Source organism: Typopeltis vanoorti, chromosome 6 (assembly GCF_054136105.1).
Source record: "Typopeltis vanoorti isolate ZY-2024b chromosome 6, IOZ_Tvanoo_1.0, whole genome shotgun sequence".
Lineage (NCBI taxonomy): Eukaryota > Metazoa > Arthropoda > Arachnida > Uropygi > Thelyphonidae > Typopeltis > Typopeltis vanoorti.
In genome coordinates, this window is record NC_143554.1 from 107,899,046 (window position 1) to 107,923,663 (window position 24,618).

General features: G+C 36.6%; 1 protein-coding gene across 1 annotated transcript in view; it reads left to right on the forward strand.

The window, feature by feature from the left end:
• Positions 1–23,413, forward strand: part of LOC150105783 (tyrosine-protein kinase Btk-like) — a 173,239-nt gene extending 149,826 nt beyond the window's left edge. Inside the window, exons 13-14 of the mRNA XM_090393586.1 lie at positions 1,190–1,347; positions 22,642–23,413. Of these exons, the coding sequence (XP_090249712.1) occupies positions 1,190–1,347; positions 22,642–22,719 (236 nt within the window). The 3' untranslated portion in view covers positions 22,720–23,413. The remainder of the gene's footprint in view (positions 1–1,189; positions 1,348–22,641) is intronic.
• Positions 23,414–24,618: the final 1,205 nt, after the last annotated feature.

Consider the following 24,618-nt stretch of genomic DNA (forward strand, 5'->3'; position numbering starts at 1 on the left):
TATATATTTTTTTTTTTTTCCTCACAGAAGTCCTCATATGGCTGTGTTGCCAGTACTTTTGCTAGCTTTACTACATCCCACACACAATAACATCCTGTGATACAATGATCAACCAAACTCTTAACCACATTCTGTGCCCTCTGTTATATCACTATCTCCCAAAGTTGTTCCTCAGAAACTAAAATTCATTTCCCTTGCTTCCATATGTTATGATAGCGATCCTTTCTCCTGTTATTGGCTGAACTAGTTTGCCAACTATTTCCTTATCACTTTCCAGATTTCTAGACATATAGCAATAACTCACTAAATATGTATATCTTATTTTGTCTATCTTAACTTCATACCATACTGCCTCAAAACCACTGCTACTGTTTACCTCCTCATCTTCCTTCACCTTGAGCAGAGAAGCAGGGGTAAATGTTTATAATTTTTTTACTATCATCAACAGCAAATCCCCTTTCCTTTGCCCATCCAATCTCCTCCTGGAAAACATCGTGCTCCTATTTGCCTCAGTATCTCATATTCATCCAACCACATTTCACTTATACTAATAATTTTTAGGTTGCTCATTCAAAAAATCTTCTCCTCCTTATTTCTAATACTCTTGATAACTCATCTTTGGCTCCATATTTAGTGCAACCTACACCAAATTTCATCTGACTCCTCCTCCTCCTCACTAGATCTCCATCTCTTTCGCCTTTATCGCAAGATGTTTCCCAGACTCTACTGATCTCCATTCATCTCATATTATCCTGTCTTCATATAGACCACCTACCCCCCACACACACGCATATTCCACATTGCTTCTAGTCTGCATACTCGCCCATGCTGTTTCTTCCTATCCTCCCAGATGCCCTATTTGCCTTTCCATCTTGATTGACTGTTCACAGATACACACAATTACTCCTTCAGTCTTACCTATCTCTCTCTCTCTCACTTTTCTGTTCTAGTCTTTTCTTGCTTCTTCATTTCTCTCATTCATTTCCAAATCTCTACTAACAACAGCCTCTCTGAACCCATTTGGGTAGATATGAACTTCAGTGAGTTTCAACATGCTTGAATGTTTGATTACTCATAAAATATTTTATACCTACACATGAACATTGATTTGAAGGTTTACTATGTATAAATTCTATTACCATAAATTCTTTAGTATATATTTATTAATTTTCCTTCCTGAAATGTTTAGGCGTTCTCATGTGGGAGGTCTTCACTTGTGGAAAAGTTCCTTATGGCAGGGCTACTAATGCTGAAGTTGTAGAACATGTACAAAGAGGTCAGCGTTTAGATAGGCCTCGTACTTGTCCTTGGGAGGTTTATGTTGTAATAAAGTCTTGTTGGGAAGAGGTAAATTTCATTTTCTTATTAAAACATTTTGAATAGCCAGGTATAAAATAATCAAAACAATTTTTTCTTATTATTTCCCATAATATCAGAGTATTTCACACTATTCCTTATGTGATTATCTTATGCATTTGACTAGTTATGACTTAGTGGCTAGAAATAGTCTCAGAAGTAAAGAATAAGGTATTTCACATTTTTTTTTTTATTATGGAATTTTTCCTATGAATTTCATATAAACAGACAAATTTTTGCATTACACCTTCTGAGTTGTGAAATTGAATGACAAATTTTATATGTATATATTTTTATATATTTTTCGAAACCAGATCCAATAGATTAAGGTAATTAATCCTTATTCTTATAGGCCCTCTGTATATTGCATGTGTTCTTCTGGCCATTTTGCCTTTTTTGCAGGATGAAAAACCCAAATTTTAGAGGAAAAAAAAAAAAAAACTGCTATTTCCATATGAAACTAGCTAATTCGCCTACAACTGAAAATCCCTGATAAAAATTCTTCACATCCTAGATGGGATTTAAACCTAAATCTTTCTAACCAAAGGGCAGTGTCAAAAATGACTGAACTATGGTATGTTTCATCCATGCAATTGTGCTAGTAACGTCAGACTTAGTAATGAAGTCTTAAGGATGGCTGATAATGACAGACATATATCTATATGTCTAGATATTTAAAAACAAATACAAGAACACTGTATGATAACTAAATGAAAATTAGGAATTCACTCATATATTTTAATAAGAATGATGCATGTTTCACTCTTTAAAACATCTTCAGAAAGTTAAAAAGTAAAGAAACATAATAAGAAAAGCTCTGGCCTCCTTAATAGGAAGTCAGGTTGTCATCCAAGTAAAAGCATTTAAGTGGATTCATAACTGCATTGAATGGAATGAATACAGCACAGAGAAACAAATTAACAACAGGTTTAATCATTCCAATATTTTATTATTATTAACACCAGACCTCCATGGAGTCAAAAACTCATCATGGGAAGCAAACAATGTTACACACAAAGCCCATCAAACCATTCTTTAAACTCATTTAATGTATCTGCATTCACCACAATGTCAGGCAAAGCAACTGACTTCCACTGACCAACCACCCTCCATGCAAAGAACCTACCTCTTATACCTCTGCTCACACTCTTCTTATACACCTTTCAGGTATGTCCCCTTGTTCTATCCCCTCTCCCAGTCTATGAAAAATTTCTTCTACATTAACCTTGTAACAACCCTTTACTAACTTAAATGTCTCAATTATATCCCCTCTCTTCCTCCTGAGACTGGCTGAGGGAGTGCAGTTTGCACTCCCTCAGTCTGTCCTCATATCCCACATCCCAAAGTTCATTTATGACCTTAGTCACCTTATTTGGACCCTTTCCAATATATATATATTCTCAGTCATCATGGAAAGCAGGGGACCAAATCTTTTTCACAATAATCTGTACGAGGCCTGATCAAGGCCTTATACAATGGAACCAAAACCTTTTTATTTCTATAAGTTAAAGTCCTCTGCATCATTTCCATAATCTGATGTTATATCCTCACAATTTGTGCAATGTGATCCTGAACTTCAGAGTTAAAAATTTAAATCTCCTTGTCCCCCACCACCACTCGAAGGTCTCTTATCTCCTCAACTTCTTCCAAAATTTCCCTCCCAAGTGTATATTTTGCATCCCGTTGCTGCCTACCAAATTTCAGAACCTTACACTTGGGAACACTGAATTGACAGTTCCATAATGTTACCCACTCATACACCCTATATATTCAAGTCCTCCTTGATTCCTCATCACTCTCCCCAGTTTTGCATAATCTGCAAACAGCTGTATTTCATCAGTTAAAACTATCCCAATATCATTAATGTACAAATTAAATAACAATGGTCCCAAAACTGACCCTTGCAGCACACACCACTATTGAGTTTCTGCTTTTGAAATTGTGTCCCCCCCCCCATACACAACTTGCTTACACCTATCCAATAGCCATTCACCTATCTAACTCACTAGTCTTTCTTCCAATACCATCTGCTTCAGCTTAGTGACCAACTTGTGGTGTGGCAATCTATAAAAATCCTTTGCAAAATTTAAATATACCACTGTCTATTCATCTCCCTTCTCCAATATATTCGTCACCTTGTTATAGCATATAAGCAAGTTTGTAAAACACGACCTCCTTTTAGTAAACCCATGCTGACAAGCACAAAGAATACCACTATTATCAACCCACTTTTATATCCTATATATCCTCAACCTCTGCAATATATTAACTACAACTCCAGATATACAGATCGGCCTATAATTTGTTGCCGTAGCCTTATCACCTGTATTTCATCTTTGTGAAATGGAACAATTTTGCCTTTCTTCCTTCCACTCCTTTGGGGCTTTTGCTGTTTCAAGACTTGTTAAAAGTTCAGGTAGGCAAAGGATGATGCTAACCACTTGGAACATTCCCTTAAGAAGCATAGTGCTATTGCCTTATTGACATCTAGCTCCTCATATATCTCTTACTTGCTCACTATTAAGTCTGTTCTCATTTCATTCTTTACACTTGAGCTTCTGATTTCATGAGATTGGACAAGATTAAATTTGGTTCTTTTTTAGCTAAATACCATCATTTAGGATATTATCACAACCTTAAAAAAAAAAAAGCTCTATAATCCAGCATTAAAGTGTTCTTCAAGCAGATAACAAGATTCATATAGTATGCCCACAGAATGCCAAAAAGAGTCAATTCATATTGAATTGACTTCTGTATAAATTTGTTACCAACATGCGAAAAATCATGTGCTTTATATGTAAAATTTTCCAACTGTTATACAAGCAAAATAGTTACCAGAAGCTGTTTTTATATATATATATATATGATTATGTTTATATGTATATAAACATCAACAGCCCTCTAAAATATTCAGGTTGTATTGACTATGAGTGAGTGCAACAAAATGTTACAACTAACAAAACAAACACCTACTCAATTCTTGAAATAGATCCAACTCATGAACTGCATAATCATACTAACAATCTCCTGACCACCACTATGGAATTTCCTAGAGACTTAAAGTTATCTCTTTGTTCACTTCATCCTCTTATCCCCGATTATGTGGCTTCTCTAAAAATACATAAGGAAATTTTTTTAAAAGATAAGTTATAAAAAAAAAAGTTGCCACTCCTGACTCACCTTGGAAATTTTGCTTATATATTGATGATATTTTCTTAATTTGGAGTCATGGACCAGATTCCCTAAAGAGGTTTTTGAACCATCTCAACAATCAACACCAATTACAATTTAGTTTGGAATTGGAAGTTAATAGTTCTCTCCCTTTTCTGGATGTAAAACTCACTTGTGTGTCAGAAAAACTGAAGATCTCTATTTATATAAAGCTGACACATACCAACAGATACTTTCATGCACAATGACATCGTTATCTGCTCCAAAAGCCTGACATCATTTCTACTTTGGGTAAATGTGCTCATTCCCTCAGTGAAAGAGATCACCAAAGAACTACAGTTCATTCTTACAGCCTTCCAGAAAAATGACTATCCTAAATAGACTGTTCTTTTTAATGCACCTACTCATTGCACTGAAGATGGTACTGATGTAAAAGGCTTTATATCTCTACTGTATATCAGCTCCATTTCACCAAAGTTAGTTAAACTTCTCAAGAAATTTAAAATCTGCACTTCTTTTACTTCTCTGTCAAAACTCTGTTTCTTACTTGGTACACCCAAACCGAAACCATGGCAGTCTAAAGTATCCAGGAGTTTATCTTCTTTGGTGTAACTGCAATTTGCCCTATTTTGGTTAGACAGAGAAATCCATTCAGTTGCATATGGAAGAACATGTGTGAGACATCACATATGACAGAACTAGAGCCAGCACATGCTATCTAATCACATTCTTAATTGTGCTTACCCTAATGAGGAAGATTCTGCCATTCATCATCCAGTGATCTGGAACAGATCAGAAAACATTTAAAGAAGCTATGCTGAACTGGAGAGAATTGTGGAATCAACAGAAATTATCCTCAATCCAGTCCATCTTAATCTTAATTAACTTTAGCTATAACTATTATTACGGGCAACTCCAGGGAGTCATTAGACTCATCGAGGGAGGCCCCAAATCATATTCATCACAACTATCTGACATTCATACAGTATCTATCATACCTCGCCTTAAACTCATTCACTGTCACAGCATCCACTACAGACTCAGGGAGCGCATTCCACTCATTCACTACTCTAAAAGTAAAGAACCCAGCTCTAACACCTTTACTAACCACACTTTTGCCCAGTTTCCATGGATGTCCCCTAGTCCTCCCACAACCAGCCCTGTTCTCAAAAATATCTTCTGAATTAATTTTATAGAAACCCTTCAGTAATTTGAATGTCTCAATCATATCTCCCCTCCTCCGCCTATCAACCAGTTTTTGCAACCCACAAATCCTCAACCTGTTCTCATACAGTTCATTCCACAGACCTGCTATCATCTTGGTCACTCGCCTCTGGATCCTCTCCACCTCCTCCCCATCAAGAAGAAACCTAGGTGACCAAATCTGAGCACAGTAGTCTAGATGGGGTCTTATCAAGGCTCGATAGAGAGGAACAATAACCTGCTTGTCAACGTATTCTTCAGCAACCAAGTGATTTGATGAGCTATTTTGGTCACTTTTGCAATGTGTCCCCTAAATTTCAATTCCTTATCCACCAACACTCCTAAATCTCGTGCCTCATCAATTTCCTGGAGCAGGGTTCCACCAATGCAGTAAACTACCGCCAATCTTTTCATCCCAAAATGCGTAACCTTACATTTTGCCACATTAAACTGACATCCATTCTCCTTAGCCCAGACCTCCAATCTATCCAAATCATCCTGCAAAATTTTGACGTCATCTGCATTCACTATTGCCCTACCCAACTTTGCATCATCCGCAAACAAATGTACTGTTCCTCTCAGATCATTTCCTATATCATTTATGAACAAATTAAACAGCAGTGGTCCAAGAACAGATCCTTGTGGCACACCACTAGTCACAGGCCGTCTTGTGGACTCTACTCCCGAGTAAACCACTCTCTGATATCTCTCCGTCAACCACCCTCCTATCCATCTCACCAACCCTATGTCCATTCCCATATGCTGCAATTTACTGATTAGAATTCCATGTGGAATCCTGTCAAAGGCCTTGGCAAGGTCCAGTAGAATCACCGTAAACCCATTACCCTTATCCAGTTCAGCCGTCACTGTGTTATAATACGTGAGCAAGTTACTGAGGCATGACCTACCCTTCACAAAACCATGCTGTCTCTAAGACCTTGACAATGATTCCTGATATGCTAATCGGTCGGTAATTTACAACAGCAGTCTTGGAACCACCTTTATGCAGTGGAACTATTTTCCCCTCTTTCCACCCGCTCGGGACTAACCCAGACCCGAGACTCAAATTAAACAAAATGGTCAAGGGTACTGACAATTCTTTAGCTGCTTCTCGTACAACACGAGCTGGTATACCATCCAATCCCACAGATGTATTGACATTGAGGTTATGCAATAGACTACTCACCTCCACTTCATTAACCACAATTCCCGTATAATCTACTGGTTTATTCGTTTCTGCAATGTCACCACCTGGATGATATACTTTTGCAAAGTGCTCACTCAGTAACTCAACTATCTCAACTGATTCAGTTACCTCCCTACCATCGGCATTCTTTAAAATCAATCTGCCATGTACATTTTTTCTTTTACTTGCTACATATCTAAAAAACTGTTTAGGATTCTCTTTAGCCTGCATGGCCAATGTTCTTTCGTAATCCTTTTTTGCTTTTCTTACCACACTCGTCACCCTTCTGGCCTGCGCTTTATACCGTTCATGTGCCTGCCGGTCACCCTTCTCCTTAAATTCCCTCCATAGTTGTTTCTTTTTTTGCAACTCAAGCTTAATGGTGTTATTCATCCATTTAACCCCTACTTGATTTATTATTCGGACTCTAGGTATACAGTCAGCCATTGCTTCATGCAAGCACTTCTTAACTACCTCCCATACACTATCAACTTCTAGTCCTTGCAGTTGTACATGCCATGGCACTGAACCAATCAAACTCCTAAGCTTGTCATACTTTCCCGCCCGATAATTCCACATGTACCCTGTCTTAATTGAAAATTCTACACCTTTAGCCACCTCCCAAGTTAAGACCCTATGATCACTCTCACCGATTGGTGGCAATGTGGTCATATTTGTTACAGCCAAATCCTCAGATGTAATTACTAGGTCAAGCACTCTCTGACCCCTAGTATTTTCCATTACATGCTGTCGCGGATAGTTATCCCTTAATAACCGCATAAAATCCAGTTCCTTCCTCCCGTGTGTCCTCTCCTCACTCCAATCAATGCGACCATAGTTGAAATCTCCCATAATAATCACCCTCCTTCCACCCATTTCTTCTATTTGCTTGTGCATACTGTCACCACCATCTTTTCCATCACCTGGTCTATAGCAGCACCCAATTGTATATTTAGTTCTGCTAGCCACAATCTCACACCAAATGGCCTCAAATGTGCTCTTTTCTCTATCCTGCAATTCAACTTCTATTCTCCTTGCTTGGCTGGAGCTCATCAGCTATCATCAACAATACTCCTCCCCCCATTTTATTCTCTCTGTCATTCATGAACACACTATACCCATCAGATTCAATCCCACTAGTTATATCATCTACAGTCAGCCATGTTTCACTAATACCTATAACCTGTGGTCTGGAAGTGCCAACCATGGCCAAAAACTCTTCCTTCTTGTTCCTAATACTCCTAGTATTAGTGTACATGAATTTAAGACCCCCATTAGCCCCTACCCCACCTTGATGCCTTATATTAACTATCCCATTCAGATTTGTTGTCCTTATTTGCTCTGGCATATTATATTCATTCTTACATTCAACTGCCTCCATAAGGACTGTATCTCTACTCCCCCCCCCTAACAAATCTAGTTTCCCTGAATTTGCACATCCACTACATTCAGCAACACTTTCTCAAGTCTTCTTACACCGTAACCATTCAAATGCAAGCCATCCATCTTATATAGATCCTTTCGCCCATCAAACTCACTCCACACATCCACAAATTCCACACCACTCATCATACATAACCCACGCATAAAGTCATTTGCAATTATAGCCCTCCTTTTAAACATTTCACTGTCATACCGTGGCAAAAGACTAATCATTCTAACTCTCTCACTCTTTTCTTTTGCTACCTCAAACAATTCATTCAGGTCTTCTATCATTTCCATTTTATCTCCTTTCAAATCATTCGTACCTGCCACAACAATCATTTCTTTCACCCTTTCCTTTTGCTCTCTAATAGACGCAGTTACGTCCTTTATGGTCACACCAGGTTGGTACGATTTTGTCAAATCCTCTACTAACACACCTCGTACTAACGAGTCTCCATACAGCACTCTATCCTTCATTTTGTTCATGTTCACATTCATACGTCTATTTTTCCTGTCATACCTTTTATTATTGCTTGGTTCATTCAGTCTACTTTTGTTCATGCACTCTAGCTGCTGTTTTGCTCTTTCTATCGCACTATTCAACAACGCGATCTCACTCAATGCATCTATCTCATCTTTTTTGTTCTCTGAGAAACCATTTATACTATCATTCACACTTTCTACATTCACACTCTCACAATTTCATGTACAACCTTGCCGTTTCTTGTCATATCCCTATTTCCTTCATTTTGAAGGTTGACAAAAATATCACCCTCACGATCCGAAATACACTTCAATTCCGCATTCTCCCTACATTTTCTACACACATTCAAACCTTTATCATCATCTAACCACACTCCGACCGCACTCCGCAAAGTGTACATTTCACAGCTAGTACACTGACTCATTTCTTTTATGCTACCGTTCTTTGATAACGATGGCGAACCTTCATTGCTGGCCGCCATTTTCCTACGCACAGGTGCCATATTTATCTGTAACGTGTTTTGTCAAATTAAACGTTATAACACACCAAAAATAGATGCACTAAAATACGCAAGGCAAACAAAACAAAACTACACAATATTAAGTAATTTGTATCGATAACTGAAAATGATACTTATCTTATCTGGAGCTTGCACGAACACTACTCATTACGAATTCATCTAGCGGCGACTTCCGACATAGATTATGTTATAAAACACTTTAGTACACTAACCACGTTAATAAAGCTCTAATAATATACCAAAATTAAACACTTAAGTCCATTAAATTGAATCCAAAACACCAATAAATCAACAAAAAACACAAATCTCTCAGGAGCTCTCCGATAGCACGACCGTTCACCAGCTAGCTTCGACACCAGTCCCTATAACCCATCTGATTGTCACTCTTCAGCTATCCAACTTTAGCATACACAAAATCATGCCTGCATGAAAGTGCCCAACAATACTGTGTCATCCAGAATGGCTTCAAATGCCAGCAATATGTTTGAAAGTTAATTTATAGCTGCCTCTTGTAATGTATATTTTTGTATTTCTCTTTTCATGTTATGCACCTGATGAAGTTTATATATATATATAAAATATATGGTTTTAATCCTTTTCCCAAGGAAGTAAAAACCCAAGGTAAAAAAACTTTCAACATACATATTATTATTATTCTTATCCAGGCCTCCATGGAGTCAAAAGACTCATCGTGGGAAACACAAAGTTTATCATACCACTCCTTGAATCCATTGACCGTTCCTGCTCCAATTACTCTCTCAGGCAATGCATTCCAAGGTTCAACCACCCTTCAATCAAACCACTCTTCACCCTCTTGCACACAGCCTCCTTTCGTAACTTCCGGGGATGGCCCCCTTCTCATCGCTCCTTCCTCCCATTCCACCAAGTGAAAGAACTCTCCAATGTCTACCCTGTAACTGTCTCTCAACAGTTTAAAAGTCTCGATCATATCACCTCTCCTCCCTCTATCCACCAAACTCTGCAGTCCACATTCCCTCAGTTGATCCTCATAACTCATATTGTATTGTACAGTCCTGAAACCATCTTTGTTATTCACCTCTGTACCCTTTCCACAGTCAATTTATTCCCTTCAAATCCTGGGGACCAAAAGCACACAAATTAATCCGAACAAGCTGAATTTTCATCAGTAATTCTGATTTTGGTTTACTATTTTCAGTTTTGGTTTTAGTTCACTCTTTTTGTTGAGTTCTGCATATTTTAGCTATCTTTATGTTGTAGAATAAAAGCCAAAAGCTATTTTTCTAGCAACCTTAATAATAATGAAGGGGATACAAATCCTTTGATGTTTATCTGCCAGTAAGTGAAACTCTAAGAACTAGGACTAAGATCTATGAGTGTCATACCGAAAAACTAATTACAACGAAAAATGTAATTACAGTATTACATCCCCTGGGGGCTGTGTTTTTACACTGTGAGAAAATATCAAGGATAGTGAGGGAGCTTGCTCCACCTTTGATACAAGTTGCCTTGGTGTTGTACTACCAAGTGGTTACTTACACTTGGATTTGCCGATAGTTTTTTGGTATGAAACTCATAGATCTTAGTCCTAGTTTTTAGAGTTTCGCTTACTGACAGATAACATCAAAGGATTTATATCCCCTTCATTATCTTTATGTTGTTTATTAACAGTGTAAACAAGTTGACATTTGTAGTGTTTTATTCATTTTGTGTAACTATAAAATGGATATATCTCAATGAAAGCATTTAAAAATATGTACTTTTCTCAGCACACATCCATGACTCAAAGACAAATTGCCAATGAATGTGGATGGTGTTTGGATAATGTTAATGCGATTTTAAAGAAGTTTAAGGAGACGGTAACTTTTCTCCTGACAAAAAAAGAAAATGTGGGCAAAAAAGGAAAATTATATTTACTCAAGATTGTTTACTTGTTAGGAAAAGCAAAAATGAATCCAAGATTGTCTGCTGTAGACTTAAATAGAGACTTCGAAGCTAGTGGGATTAATGTTTCTGACATGCCAGTCCATCGAAGATTATTGGAAGCAGGGAGGACTGCCCACAGACCAAAAAAGAAACAACTGTTGATGAAGGCTGTGCAGAAAAAGAGGCTCCAGTTGGCAAAAGTATACGAAGATTAGACTGTTGAGAAGTGGAAGGTCATATTCTCAGATGAGAGCCATTTCTTTATCCAAGGAGAGGAAGGATCCTATATTCACAAATCAGCAGCTGAGAAGCCTTCAACAAGCTCCTAAACACCCAGCTAAAAAGTTGTTCTGGGGATGTTTTACACATGATGGTTCATGATCACTTTTGCCTGTTGACGGTATGATGAAAAGCAACCAATACATAAAAATTTTGGAGAAAAGAGTAGCTCTCCACAGATCCAGAAAGATAAAGAACTCGTCTTCCAACAGGATCTCACTCCATGCCACACTTAAAAAAAAAATAATACAATCCATTATAAAAGTATGGTTTTGAGATGCAGAAATAGGAAAAATGTGTTCTACATTGGTAGAGTCCCCTAAGATGAAGTAATGAACTTATTAGGAACAGAGGAGCATATATAAATTATTAGGTAAAGTTGAAGTTTAATTTTTGTACTTATTTTCTTGTGAAATTAAAATTTTTCTTTAAAATGTGAATGTTAACCTTAGCTATAATGCATCTGATTGTCACTCATCAGCTATCCAACTTTAGCGTACACAAAATCATGCCTGCATGTATGTGCCCAACAATGCTGTGTCATCCAGAATGGCTTCAAATGTCAGCAATATGTTTGAAAGTTAATTTATAACTGCCCCCTTGTAATGTATATTTTTGTATTTCTCTTTTCATGTTATGCACATGAAGTTTATATATATATATATATAGTAATTTGTAGTATTAACTCGGTACTGGGATATGTTCATATTTATATATACTGACTATAACCGAGACTAGAATAACAATTAAATTTATTCAAAACGCAACATGTTTCATCGGATTGTCCGAATTCTTCAGGCGTGGGAACATAGAAAGCAAGTAAACACTATAAGAAACATTGTATCACTATAAAACGACTATTACAAAATCAGTTAGCTTTGAACTGTAGCTACAGTCCGTGTTGAAGTTCTATTCTATTAAGTAGCTGCATGCGTCTGATTTCACGCATGTGCCAATATCGGATAGCAGAGCTGAAAGAGTCCGGTAGATTATAGCTGAGGTTATTATTTATGTGATGAGGATCCATAACAATTTCCTTAGACTCGACTATGCGTCGCTCCACCTCGTCACGGCATACATGAAGGTTTGAGGTGGTTGTCCAGTTTATCTCATGTTGACGGCCTTCATCATTTGTGTTTACTGAAAACAGTACATGGCTTGACAGGGCACTTGCTCTAGTTCTTTTGTAGGCAATGTCTCTCTGATGTTCTTCTAGACGTAGGAGGATGGATTTTTCAGTTTGGCCATAGTATTGCTTCCCGCAGTCACACGTGATTTTGTACACTCCTGGGAATTGTAGATGGTTGTGAGCTTGTTTGTATTTGCTTAAAATCGACCGATCTTAGTTTAGGAAGTGTAGAGAAACAGGTTTTTATGTTGAACTTTCTTAAAATTCTTCTTAGTTTCGTGGAGAGCGAGCTGATATATGGTAAGGAGATATAACTTTTGGATTGTCTTGTGTTTCGGAGTTGTTTTGATGGCGGTGGTATAGATGCTTATTAATAGTTTTCGACGAGTAGCCATTACAAAGCCATTACAACATCTACAAAGAACCTTCACAAGTAATGGCTACTCGTCGAAAACTATTAATAAGCATCTATACCACCGCCATCAAAACAACTCAGAAACACAAGACAATCCAAAAGGTTATATCTCCTTATCATATATCAGCTCGCTCTCCCCGAAACTAAGAATTTTAAGAAAGTTCAACATAAAAACCTGTTTCTCTACACTTCCTAAACTAAGATCGATTTTAAGCAAATACAAACAAGCTCACAACTATCTACAATTCCCAGGAGTGTACAAAATCACGTGTGACTGCGGGAAGCAATACTATGGCCAAACTGAAAAATCCATCCTCCTACGTCTAGAAGAACATCAGAGAGACATTGCCTACAAAAGAACTAGAGCAAGTGCCCTGTCAAGCCATGTATACTGTTTTCAGTAAACACAAATGATGAAGGCCATCAATATGAGATAAACTGGACAACACCTCAAACCTTCATATATGCCGTGACGAGGTGGAGCGATGCATAGTCGAGTCTAAGGAAATTGTTATGCACCCTCATCACATAAATAATAACCTCAGCTATAATCTACCGGACTCTTTCAGCTCTGCTATCCGATATTGGCACACGCGTGAAATTAGACGCACGCAGCTACTTAACAATAGAATAGAACTTCAACATGGACTGTAGCTACAGTTCAAAGTTAACTGATTTTGTAATAGTTGTTTTATAGTGATACGATATTTCTTATAGTGTTTACTTGCTTTCTATGCTCCCACGCCTGAAGAAGTCGGACAATCCGACGAAACATGTTGCGTTTTGAATAAATTTAATTGTTATTCTAGTCTCGGTTATAGTCAGTATATATAAATATGAATATATATATATATATATATATATATCTATAGGGTGCTTAAGGGTCAAAGCTGTATAACTGAGAGGAGACCTCCACATAGCCTTTAAAGGAATGCGGAGAACCGACCAGGGCTTCTGACCTAATGTCCAATCCTCACCTTCTCGTGGTGCACCCTGTTGGGTATCTACTTTGATACTGAACGAACGAGGATGGGCTGGCAATTTGGGATTTAGCCGACCAAATTGTATTCTTATTGGTTAAACCAAAATAAAAAATGATGGTACAACATGACAATATTTCATGCCGGCTGGGGCGTCACCCGGTTAAACAAGGCCCCCGTTGTTTTTGCCAGGGAACCAGGGCGAACAGCGAAAAGTCAGCTACAGGAACAAATCTGAAAACAAACCCCAACTCAACATCACCAGAGTTAAAGATCGGTACTATCAATGTAAGAAGCCTGAATGGCAAAGAAATGGAGCTAGCTGAGGAATTAGATAAGTACCAGATCGACATAATAGGGGTGACTGAAACAAAAAAGACCAAAACTGGTGAGATGTTTCTGAGCAATAAATACAAAATGTTATATTCAGGCAATAACAATCAAGGAAAAGAAGGAGTAGCCATAGTATTCAACACAAAATACGAGGCTAATCTTCTTGAATGGCAGTCAGTCTCAAGTAGAGTAATGTGGGCAAATATGAGAATGGGGAACTGGACAATGAGACTTATTTGTGCCTATGGTCCCACAGAAGGTTCTACTAAGGTAGAAGTGGAGGAATTTTTTGAGGCTTTAGAAAAAGCAACTGACACAATGAAAAAGGAAAAGTTGGTCCTTGTTGGGGATCTAAATAGTAGAGTAGGAAATGATTGTGAGACATACAAAAATATTTTGGGAAAATTTGGAGAAAAGAGCAAAGCTAATAATAATGGCAAATATCTGTTGGATTTCTGCTCAGGACATGGACTGGTTATTACTAACACCATGTTCCAACATAAAAATGTGCACAAATTCACATGGAGAGAAGAGGCTAGGAATAAGAAAAGTCTCATTGACTATGTTATTGTTGATAGTGATGTTTTCTCCCTGGTGCAGGACACCAGAGTGTACAGAGGATTTGAAATTGGAAGTGATCACTAATTAGTCTTGAGCAGGATAAAATTGAATTTCATATTGAAAAGAATAACATGTAAGAAAGTTTTAAAGCGAATAAAAGTTGAGCAGCTCTCAGATGTAAACTGTAGACTAAAATACAGAAATATTATTGAAAAGAAAATGAAAGAGTTTGAGAACAGGAATCAAACCTTGGAGATTCAGTGGCAAACTCTGAAGGAAACATTGATTGATTCTGCCAGAGAGGCATGTGGTGAGGTTGTGTGCAAAGATAAAAAAATCAGAACTCCCTGGTGGACACAGGAAGTTAAAGAGGCAGTGAAGGAAAAGAAGAAAGCATATCAAAAGTTCCTGGCAAATAAGTCAGCTTTTACTCTTACAGAATACAGAGACAAATGTAAGAAAGCTAAACAGTGTGTAAAACTAGCTAAACAAAAGTCATGGGAGGACTTTGGCAAGAATATAGAAAATAAATATCAAGAAGGTGGCAAAATATTCTGGAGGTTGTTGAAGAAGCTTAGGAATGGAGGAAAGAGTGCTGTAAAAGGAATTAGAGATGATAAAGGTGAAATGAAAACAGGAGAAAAAGATATCCTTGAAGTATGGAGTAATTACTTTGAAAAACTGCTAAATGAAACAAGCAGTGATGATAGCACAGTGATAAAAAAACACTGACCAGGCATGCAGTCAGGAATACATATCCATACTTGAAGTAGAAAAAGCCATCAAAGGCTTGAAATGTGGAAAGGCAGCAGGAGTAGATGATATTCGACCAGAAATGCTGAAGTATGGTGGTATAAGAGTCTTACAGTGGCTGCACTGCATAGTTCAGAAAGCATGGACAGAGGGACGAATTCCCGATGATTGGAGTAGAGCTCTCATAGTACCCATATATAAAAAGGGAAATAAAACTGAATGTGAGAATTACAGAGGTATTTCCCTACTGAGTGTTCCTGGCAAGATCTATGCAAGTATACTTGAGAAACGGTTGAGAAGAATTGTGGAAGAAAAGCTTGGTGAAGAACAAGCTGGATTCAGGCCAAATAGAGGCTGTCAGGATCAGATCTTCACTTTACGACAAATAGTCAAGAAAGCATGGGAATATAACAAAGATCTGTATTTAAGTTTTGTCGATTTGGAAAAGGCATATGACAAGGTGCCAAGAGAGAAGCTATTCAATACGCTGCAGTTATATGGTGTCAATGGGGCATTATATCAAGCAATACTTAGTCTTTATTTGAGTTGTGAGTCAGCAGTTAGAATTGAAGGAAGTACAGGAAGATGGTTTAATGTTAAATCTGGTGTGAGACAAGGATGTACATTATCCCCTCTGTTATTCATTATCTATATGGATCACATTATGAAGGAATGTGGTATTAAACCTGATATCAAAATTGGAGATGTTAATGTCAGCTCTTTGCTTTATGCGGATGATGTTATACTTCTAAATAAATCCACTACAAGTCTGCAAGATTCTCTGACTAAATTGAATAGCTGTTGTAATAGATATGGTATGAAGGTCAGCAATAAAAAGACAAAGACAATGAAAATAGGCAGAATCATTGAAAATGTCAACTGTGTTGTGAATGGAGAACCTGTGGAACAAGTAAAACATTTCAGCTACTTAGGCACAATTTTTACTGAAGATGGTAAACTAAATATAGAAATAGACAACAGAATCAGTAAAGCTGGTATCGTGGGAAGTCAATTGAATAAATTCATATGGAATAAGAAAGAAATTAGTCGGAACACTAAATTAGCTGTATACAAGACTGTGTTCAAACCAATTTTAACTTATGGATCTGAGAGCTGGGTCAGAAGTAAAACACTTGACCAAAGACTAGAGACCACAGATATGAGAGTCCTGAGAAAAAATAGAAGCATGAACAGATGGCATCAATGGCAATATCATACTAAAAATGAGGTTATTAGGAAAGAACTTGACATTGTCAGCATCCAGGAATGCGTTAGCAGAGCTAATCTCAGATGGTATGGTCACTTAAATAGAATGGGAGAGGAAAGATTAGCAAAACAAGTGTTCTCTGCCAGGTTGGCCGGAAAACGACCCAGAGGAAGACCAAGATATAGGTGGATTGATACGGTACAAAGTGCCTTAGACGATAGAAATATAAGATCTGATAATGTTGGAGTCTTGACAAGTAACAGACTGATTTGGAGGAAAATTGTAGATAGGAAGTTAGTAATGATGTTATTTTTTCATGTAGTACTGTCATATCCTGTACACCCCTTGAGGGTACATGGCAGGAATTTGATGATGATGATGATATATATATATATGTGTGTGTGTGTGTGGAAAGTTTTTTACCTTGGTATATTATATGTTAAAGATACCAAGAATACAAGTTTTATACAATGTTTTGCACGTGAAATATATTCACGTCTAAGCTACTTTTATATAGAGGAGGAGGAGGAGTGACTTCGTATCACTTTCCTTAGTATGTATCCAGTGGTGAGTTATAAGGGGCTCGCGCGCGCTCTTTGCTAATTTTTTCTCAAATTTGCGAGCTTCTTGTTTACATATGTTTCAAAAAAAATTTTTTTTTTGAAACATATTAAGCGACAAACTCATATGGTAACCTAACAAAAATTAGTCTATTCGGCAGTGCATAGATTATTTGTAATTATTGTTTCAACTCCTCTATAACGAATGCATCCAAGTTTGAAAATAAAATAAGTGCATACACTATCTTTACCCTTCTCCCTTCTGGTAGCCAATCAAATGCTTTATAAAAGATTATAAAAGATTTCATTCTTATCGTATTTTGATAGTTAAAAAATGTTTTTCTTATGTAAGATAAATTAACAGTTGATTGTGTATAAATATTTCATGTTTAGATCACGAAATATCTGTTTAAAAATGATAGCCTTCAGAGGTTGAGTGTCCTCTCATACTTTTTGATTAAGTTTTTGTGTGAAATACGGCTTCTTTTTTTTTTGTTTTTTTTGCTCGACGATGCGAGCCCTTTGTTAAAATTTCCATAGCTTACCACTTATGCATCCCATAATGCAATGCATAATGGGAATGCCACTACCCAGACCAGTTTCAACCTTTGTTGAGTGGGAGCCAAACCTGGGAGAGATACCAAGGTTGAAGTAATGCAAAAGTCATATATATCTCATATACAAGTAGACAAAAGGCGCTTGACCTTATTAATAAAAAATTTTTATTTTATTTTTATTTGATTACAAAGTAAATTATACTTAACAAGAAATATATTCTTGTTTTTATCCAACTGTGAGTATGTGAAGTAACATTGTGATAGGCTACTTGGATATGGATGCAGATTACATCACATCATATTGACCTATCTCATAACGCACAACATACTTCCTTTCATCAGTTGGGTCTCCATAGGTCTAGCTCCCACTGATGATATTTCACTAAAGATTGTAACCCATCTGGACAGTGATCCTTCCCATTATGCATGACAATCTACACATTTGAAAAGACGTGTACTGCATTAAATTGCCTAATAGGGTACTATTAGGCAATTTAATGCGAGGTCATCTGCCTCTATATAGAAGTAATACTGTAACATTACTTCACATGCTCACACTTCAATAAAGGATAAAAACAAGAGTATAATTTCTTGGCACCTAAACTAACAAAGGTCATTTTCAAAACAAATCTCTGATTTGAAGTGTCACTGTCCAGTAAAGTAGTATGCCACCTTCCTTGTGTGAGATTGTGATATAACTCTTAATATTTTCCTTTGCTTACCTGGTTGCATGAACAATAATATGAACAGAAGTAGGTGTAAGCAAGAGGCTCAATTTAGCAAAAGAGCCCAGTACCTGTGTATCTTAGCATATGTATTTTTAAACAACAGAATGACAAAATTCAATACTTGTGAACTGAGAGAATTTTTTTCTGCCATACCTTCTTGTTCTCAATTATGATGGCATAAAAGCTCAGAACGTTTTATAATTCCATGCATCTGTTGTGTTCTACTGAAAATACTGCATTATAGTTTACTCTTTTCTAGTTTCTTATCTCTCTTAATGCACACATCAGCATTTATTATTTTGTATATCCAGGTTAAGTACTTTTTAACAATTATCATTATTTTTGGATAGAAGTGGCCTGTGGCTGCATGTTCTTTCTCCTTCCTGTTTCTGTTAAATTTTGTCAATTTATAGCCCACATTTCTTACAGCACCAAGTTAGATAAATAGCATTTAAACACTTCATATTTAAAGTTGTAGGCTTTGGCCTACAACTTTAAATTTCATAGATAACATCTATATGTTATCTATTAAAATTTTATTAATTTTAATAGATAACATAAAGATGTCATGAATTTAATTTGATATATTTCTTCACCACAACTTCGCCATTGCTCCCAGAAAAATACCCAGTGAGGATATTATGATCCAGATCGAACATGGAATCCACCACCTTCCACATCAATTCGCCAACAGTGTAAGACTGAATGTAGTTTGTGTCCTCTCCAAAGCAAGACCACCAAAAACCAACATATCCAACAAGGAATATAAAGCTCTGCAGGAAATGAGGAATAATAAAGAATTAGTTATCACCAAAGCAGATAAGGGAAATGCAACTGTAGTAATTAACCAAATGGACTACACAGGTAGGCTTAATGCTCTTCTATTAGATCAGGCTGCTTACCTCCCTATCGAATACAATCCCACCAACTCACAAATTAGAAAACTTCACAGGCTCCTTAAGAAAGTCACTTCTTGGCCTGTAGAAGTTACCAACAGATTAAAGCCGTTTAACTCTATACCCCTCCCCCATATTTATGGACTCAAAAAATACATAAAGAAAATGTGCCATTACGTCCCATAGTGGATGGCATTGATTCCCCCACATACAAATTAGCTAAACATTTGGCCAAAGAGCTCACACACTATACTGGCAACACACCATCACACATAAAAAACTCAGCCCACTTCAAAGCCAGCATAGAAAACCTTACACTCCAACATACTGACATAATGGTCAGCTTTGACGTCTCCTTATTCACAAATGTCCTACTCAAGGAAACTTTAGAGCTAATCCAAGCTAAATTTTCTCCCGATATCTCAGCCCTATTTCAGTTCACAATGAACTCAGGCTATTTTGTTTGGCAGGGAAAATTCTACAAACAAATAGAGGGGAGAGCCATGGGTTCACCACTCTCCTCACCCTTGGTCAATTTCTTTATGGAGACCTTTGAAGAAAAAGCCTTAGCCTCTGCCCCACAAAAACCAACCATATGGCTTCACTATGTTGATGATGTGTTCGCTATTTGGCCAAATGGCTCTGAAACACTCCTCTCCTTCTTAACACACTTAAACAACCAACAACACTGCAATCAAGTTCACCCTGGAAAAAGAGGAAAACAACAGCATCCCTTTCCTAGACACACTAGTCACCTGCCAGCCTGATGGAACCTTGGTTTTCTCAGTTTATAGAAAACCCACCCATACAGGCAGATACATTCACCAACAATTCCCTCCCCCCTCACAACAATATGGAGTGGTGAAAACACTACACAACAGGGCTAAACTAATCTGTTCTAATGACATGACCCTAAACACTGAACTAAATCACATCCTCAACACTTTCTCAGCCAATGGCTACCCCCCCAAAAAAATCCAAAAAATATTAAAACCTACAAACCACAGCCCCCCCCTCCATAACAAGGATTACTCTAAATCCATCACCATTCCCTACATCTGAGGCACCTCGGAAAAAATTACCAAAATCTTAAAAAAACATGACTGACCTCCTGTTACAGGACATACAGAAAATTGGCATCCCTTATCTGTTCCACTAAAGACCAACCACTTCCCCTAGATCTAGCTGGTGTATACCAGGTCCCTTGCAGCTGTAAACTGTCTTACTCTGGATACATGCCACAGAATACAGTGGAAGAAAGCTACAGTAATACACCATAGCAAATACAAATTCGAAAGACTATTTATGGAATCAGCCTCAGCCCTAAGGAACTCTCCAAACCTCAACAAATTTGGTTGTATGCGACTGCTCCAAATTTGGGAGGCTTACATCAGCAGACCTTCAGCCCAACAGCCAAGAACACCTACTTAGCCCGCTAGAGGGCGCCATCAGGACTTTTAGGAGAACAATAGCTTCATCTCATTCTCAGTTACTGTGTTGTAGTGCCTACGTGCACGTGCCTTTTTTTGTAAGTTCCTTTTGAAGATGGCAACACGACGTTGCCGAAATATCAGAAATATTTATTAAAATGTAATTTAATTTATATTCGTATCTACATTGTTCAATTCCTTAAGTGATTTAATAATGATATATTTCTTCTTTTGTTATTGATAGCTTTGTTTTATTTAATTATTTAAATTTGTATATCTAATCAACCAAGTGCATTATTCTGAAAAACATGTGGTCTCTTGCAGTTATGTAAGCAAATTCTTTTTGATCCCATTATATCTGCACTACTTTGGGCTTAGTTGCATTGCACTTGGCTCTCCATTGTAACAATAAGAGTAGCCAAAGATATGGCCAAGTGGTTAGCATGTCCACTCCTCAGCCAAGAGGCTGCAGGTTCAAATAATCCTGCCATGGGCATGGATGTTTGTGATTGTCCTACAAACTCTGTGTGGAAAGGGAATCTGCAACCATACACTTATTCTAGCAGAAGACTCCATTCCCAAAACTCTTGTGAGGTATGGGATACAGCATCTGTGAAAAAAAAAAAAAAAAGAGATGGAAACAAGAGAAGTGGAGAGAATCTCCAGTTGCTCCTCTTCATGATTCCATTGCTTTCTCATCACTGATTTCTTGATTCATTACAACTGACAAGATCCCATAATAGAGAACTTTTTTTTTTCACTGCTAATATGCATTTCAATTCTTCCTGGAGCTCATCAGTAAATGGGTAGAAGGTTTTTTATGAGAATAAAAATTGTTATCAATAACATGAATTCACATAGTACTGGGTGGTAACCTTACTTTCAGCAAGTGTAAGCAATATATGATATAAATAAAAACAGCAATGATTAAACAGGGGAAAAGCCTCGAGCAAAGATTTTTTTATAACTGGTTGAAAATATGGTAGAGCAAAAAGTTATTAATTCAGCATCTTGATATTTCACAAACAGCAAAAAATAATAGAATAATAGTGTTTTAATTATCATATACTCTAGTATATATAAGTCATCTGGAGGGGTGGGGGCTGCTTTTCTATTTTAGAGTATTTATTACTTGTAGTAGTCAGCAAGTAATATGGAAGCAGTATAACATTCTTTTACTTATATCTTTTAGATCCCATCAAAATAACAAAGTGAATTAAGTTCATGCTTCTAAATAAACTAAATTGTTTCAGCTTGAGGCCTTTGCTCTGCTTAAACCCTGCAACATTACTGGTACCTCAGCACATGTAATGTTGCAGAGATTTTGCACCTAAACCCTAGTTTAAGGTTTAAGTTAAACTAGAATTAACTTTAATTGATATTTGTTAATAATCTCTTAAAAATTTCACTTAGTAATTCATTCACATTGAACCATAATCTTTATATGTGTGACATATCTTGCTTTAATCAATTTTATGTAATTTTAATTATCTGACAGAAAAAAAGACAATAAGGTTTTTTATTCAGAGGAAATAATTATGCAACAAATTTTTTTTTTTCAAGCATCCTGAAGATCGTCCCTCTTTTAGAGCACTGAAGTACCAATTAGAAGAAATCTTGGAAGAATGGGATATTGGCTGAATTTGAATTATGAAATGATTTCATTCAGGATGTTAACAGATGTGCCATAAAAGCTGTCATCATGATTGTTGTTTCCAAAACAAGACTCAGACATGCAATAAGTAATGCTTCATGTTTGAGTTACAATAAGAACAAAGGTTTTTTATAATACATAAAAACTTAGTAGCATGATAAGTACCACTTCAGTTCAACAGTACCATTCTTAAAGAACCTTTATCAAATGATGCACAAAAAACTGCCACTGGTTAACTTATTCTTACTCTGTTGACAGCAATGTTAAAAATGTATTATTTTTTGAGAAGTCTTTGATAGTCACTAAAATAGTTTCAGTGTGTTTCAATTTTTATATATAAAATATAATTTTTATATACTGTATTTTCAAACTGATTGTTTTCTTGATAATCAGAATAATAATAGATTATTCCCAACAGCTGAAATATATTTATGTAAAGAAACAAGTACGGTTATGCTGAACTACATTTATGTAAAGAAACATTATAGTTATACTGTCACTATCCTTGTGTAAATAACATCAACATTCTTTTTATCCACAGACATGTTGCACAGTTGTATTTGATTAAGCCCAATGAAGACAAAATATTACATCTGTATTGTTTTTTTTTTGACACTCTCACATGATGTGTCATGTTATGTTTTCTGTTGATCCATTACAAATAAATACATTTCATAAATATTACTGTTATGTGATGTTGCAAACAAGCATTTCATTAACTTTTTTGTACAATTCCTATATTATACTGGTCAAATTGTTTTTATTAAAACAATTTAAATATATATCAAATATATTTAAATAAGAAAAATGGGAAAACAAAAAATGCATACTCTTCTGACTTTAAATTCATTTCAGCAGTTTTTTTTATTTTTTTTACATGATGCTTAACCTCAGTGGAAAAATTTTTCACCTTATTCATTACTTAATAGCACCTAAATTGTTTGGAAAGAAGTTCCAGATGAGAATGTAAAAAGTGCATTTTCACTGACATTTGGCTAGCATACCAACTATTCTAACAATTGTTGTTGGCAGGTCTCTTCTTTGTTATTACCCATGAAATACTGATTTAAAGAAGTTTTATGCAGCTTAATTTGCAGACCAAAAAAAAAAAAATTTTTTTTTTCCAGCTTTGCATAGTTGTTTCAGAAACTTTTTCTTTTAGTAGGCAAAACTATTACTTTTTAATTTTTTTGTCCAAAGCCTGTACAAAATTTCTCATCATTTCCAACTTCACATGAAACTGAAGAAGGAATATCAACTCAGAATTCACTAATGAAGAATGAAATCTTCATTAGTGAATCTTCTCTTTTTAACCAATCATTTAACATAATATTATTCTCTTGATTAATTCTCCCATAAGCAAAAGAAACAATCACCTGGTTGACCAAGAAATAGCATATCTGCCCTCAAACTAACAGGCTGTAGGTGTTATGTAACTATCTTCAGGAGGTGCATTAATTTCATACCCTAGTGTGAGACCCACCAGTTCCCTAATATTTTTTTGGGAATTGTAGCCATTGGCTAAGAAAGTGTTAAGGATATGGTCAAGTTCAATAGTTAGTTATCTGTTATCCGAACAAATTAATTTTGCCCTGCTATGGGGTTTTTATAATCCCATATTGTCAGAAGGGAGGGAGGCTATGACTGCTGGTGAATGTATCTACCTGTATGTGTAGATTTTCTGTGAACAGAGAAAGCCAGGGATCCTTCAGGCTAGGGTGTAATCAGAGTATCTAGTAATGGGAGACTGTTGTTTCCTTTCCAAGGTAAACTGGATCCCTGGGATGTTGACTGTTTAGGTGTGTTAAGAAACTGTGGAGTGTATCCAGACCATGCAGCCAAATGGAGAACATATCATCCACATAGCATAGCCAGACAGTGGGTTT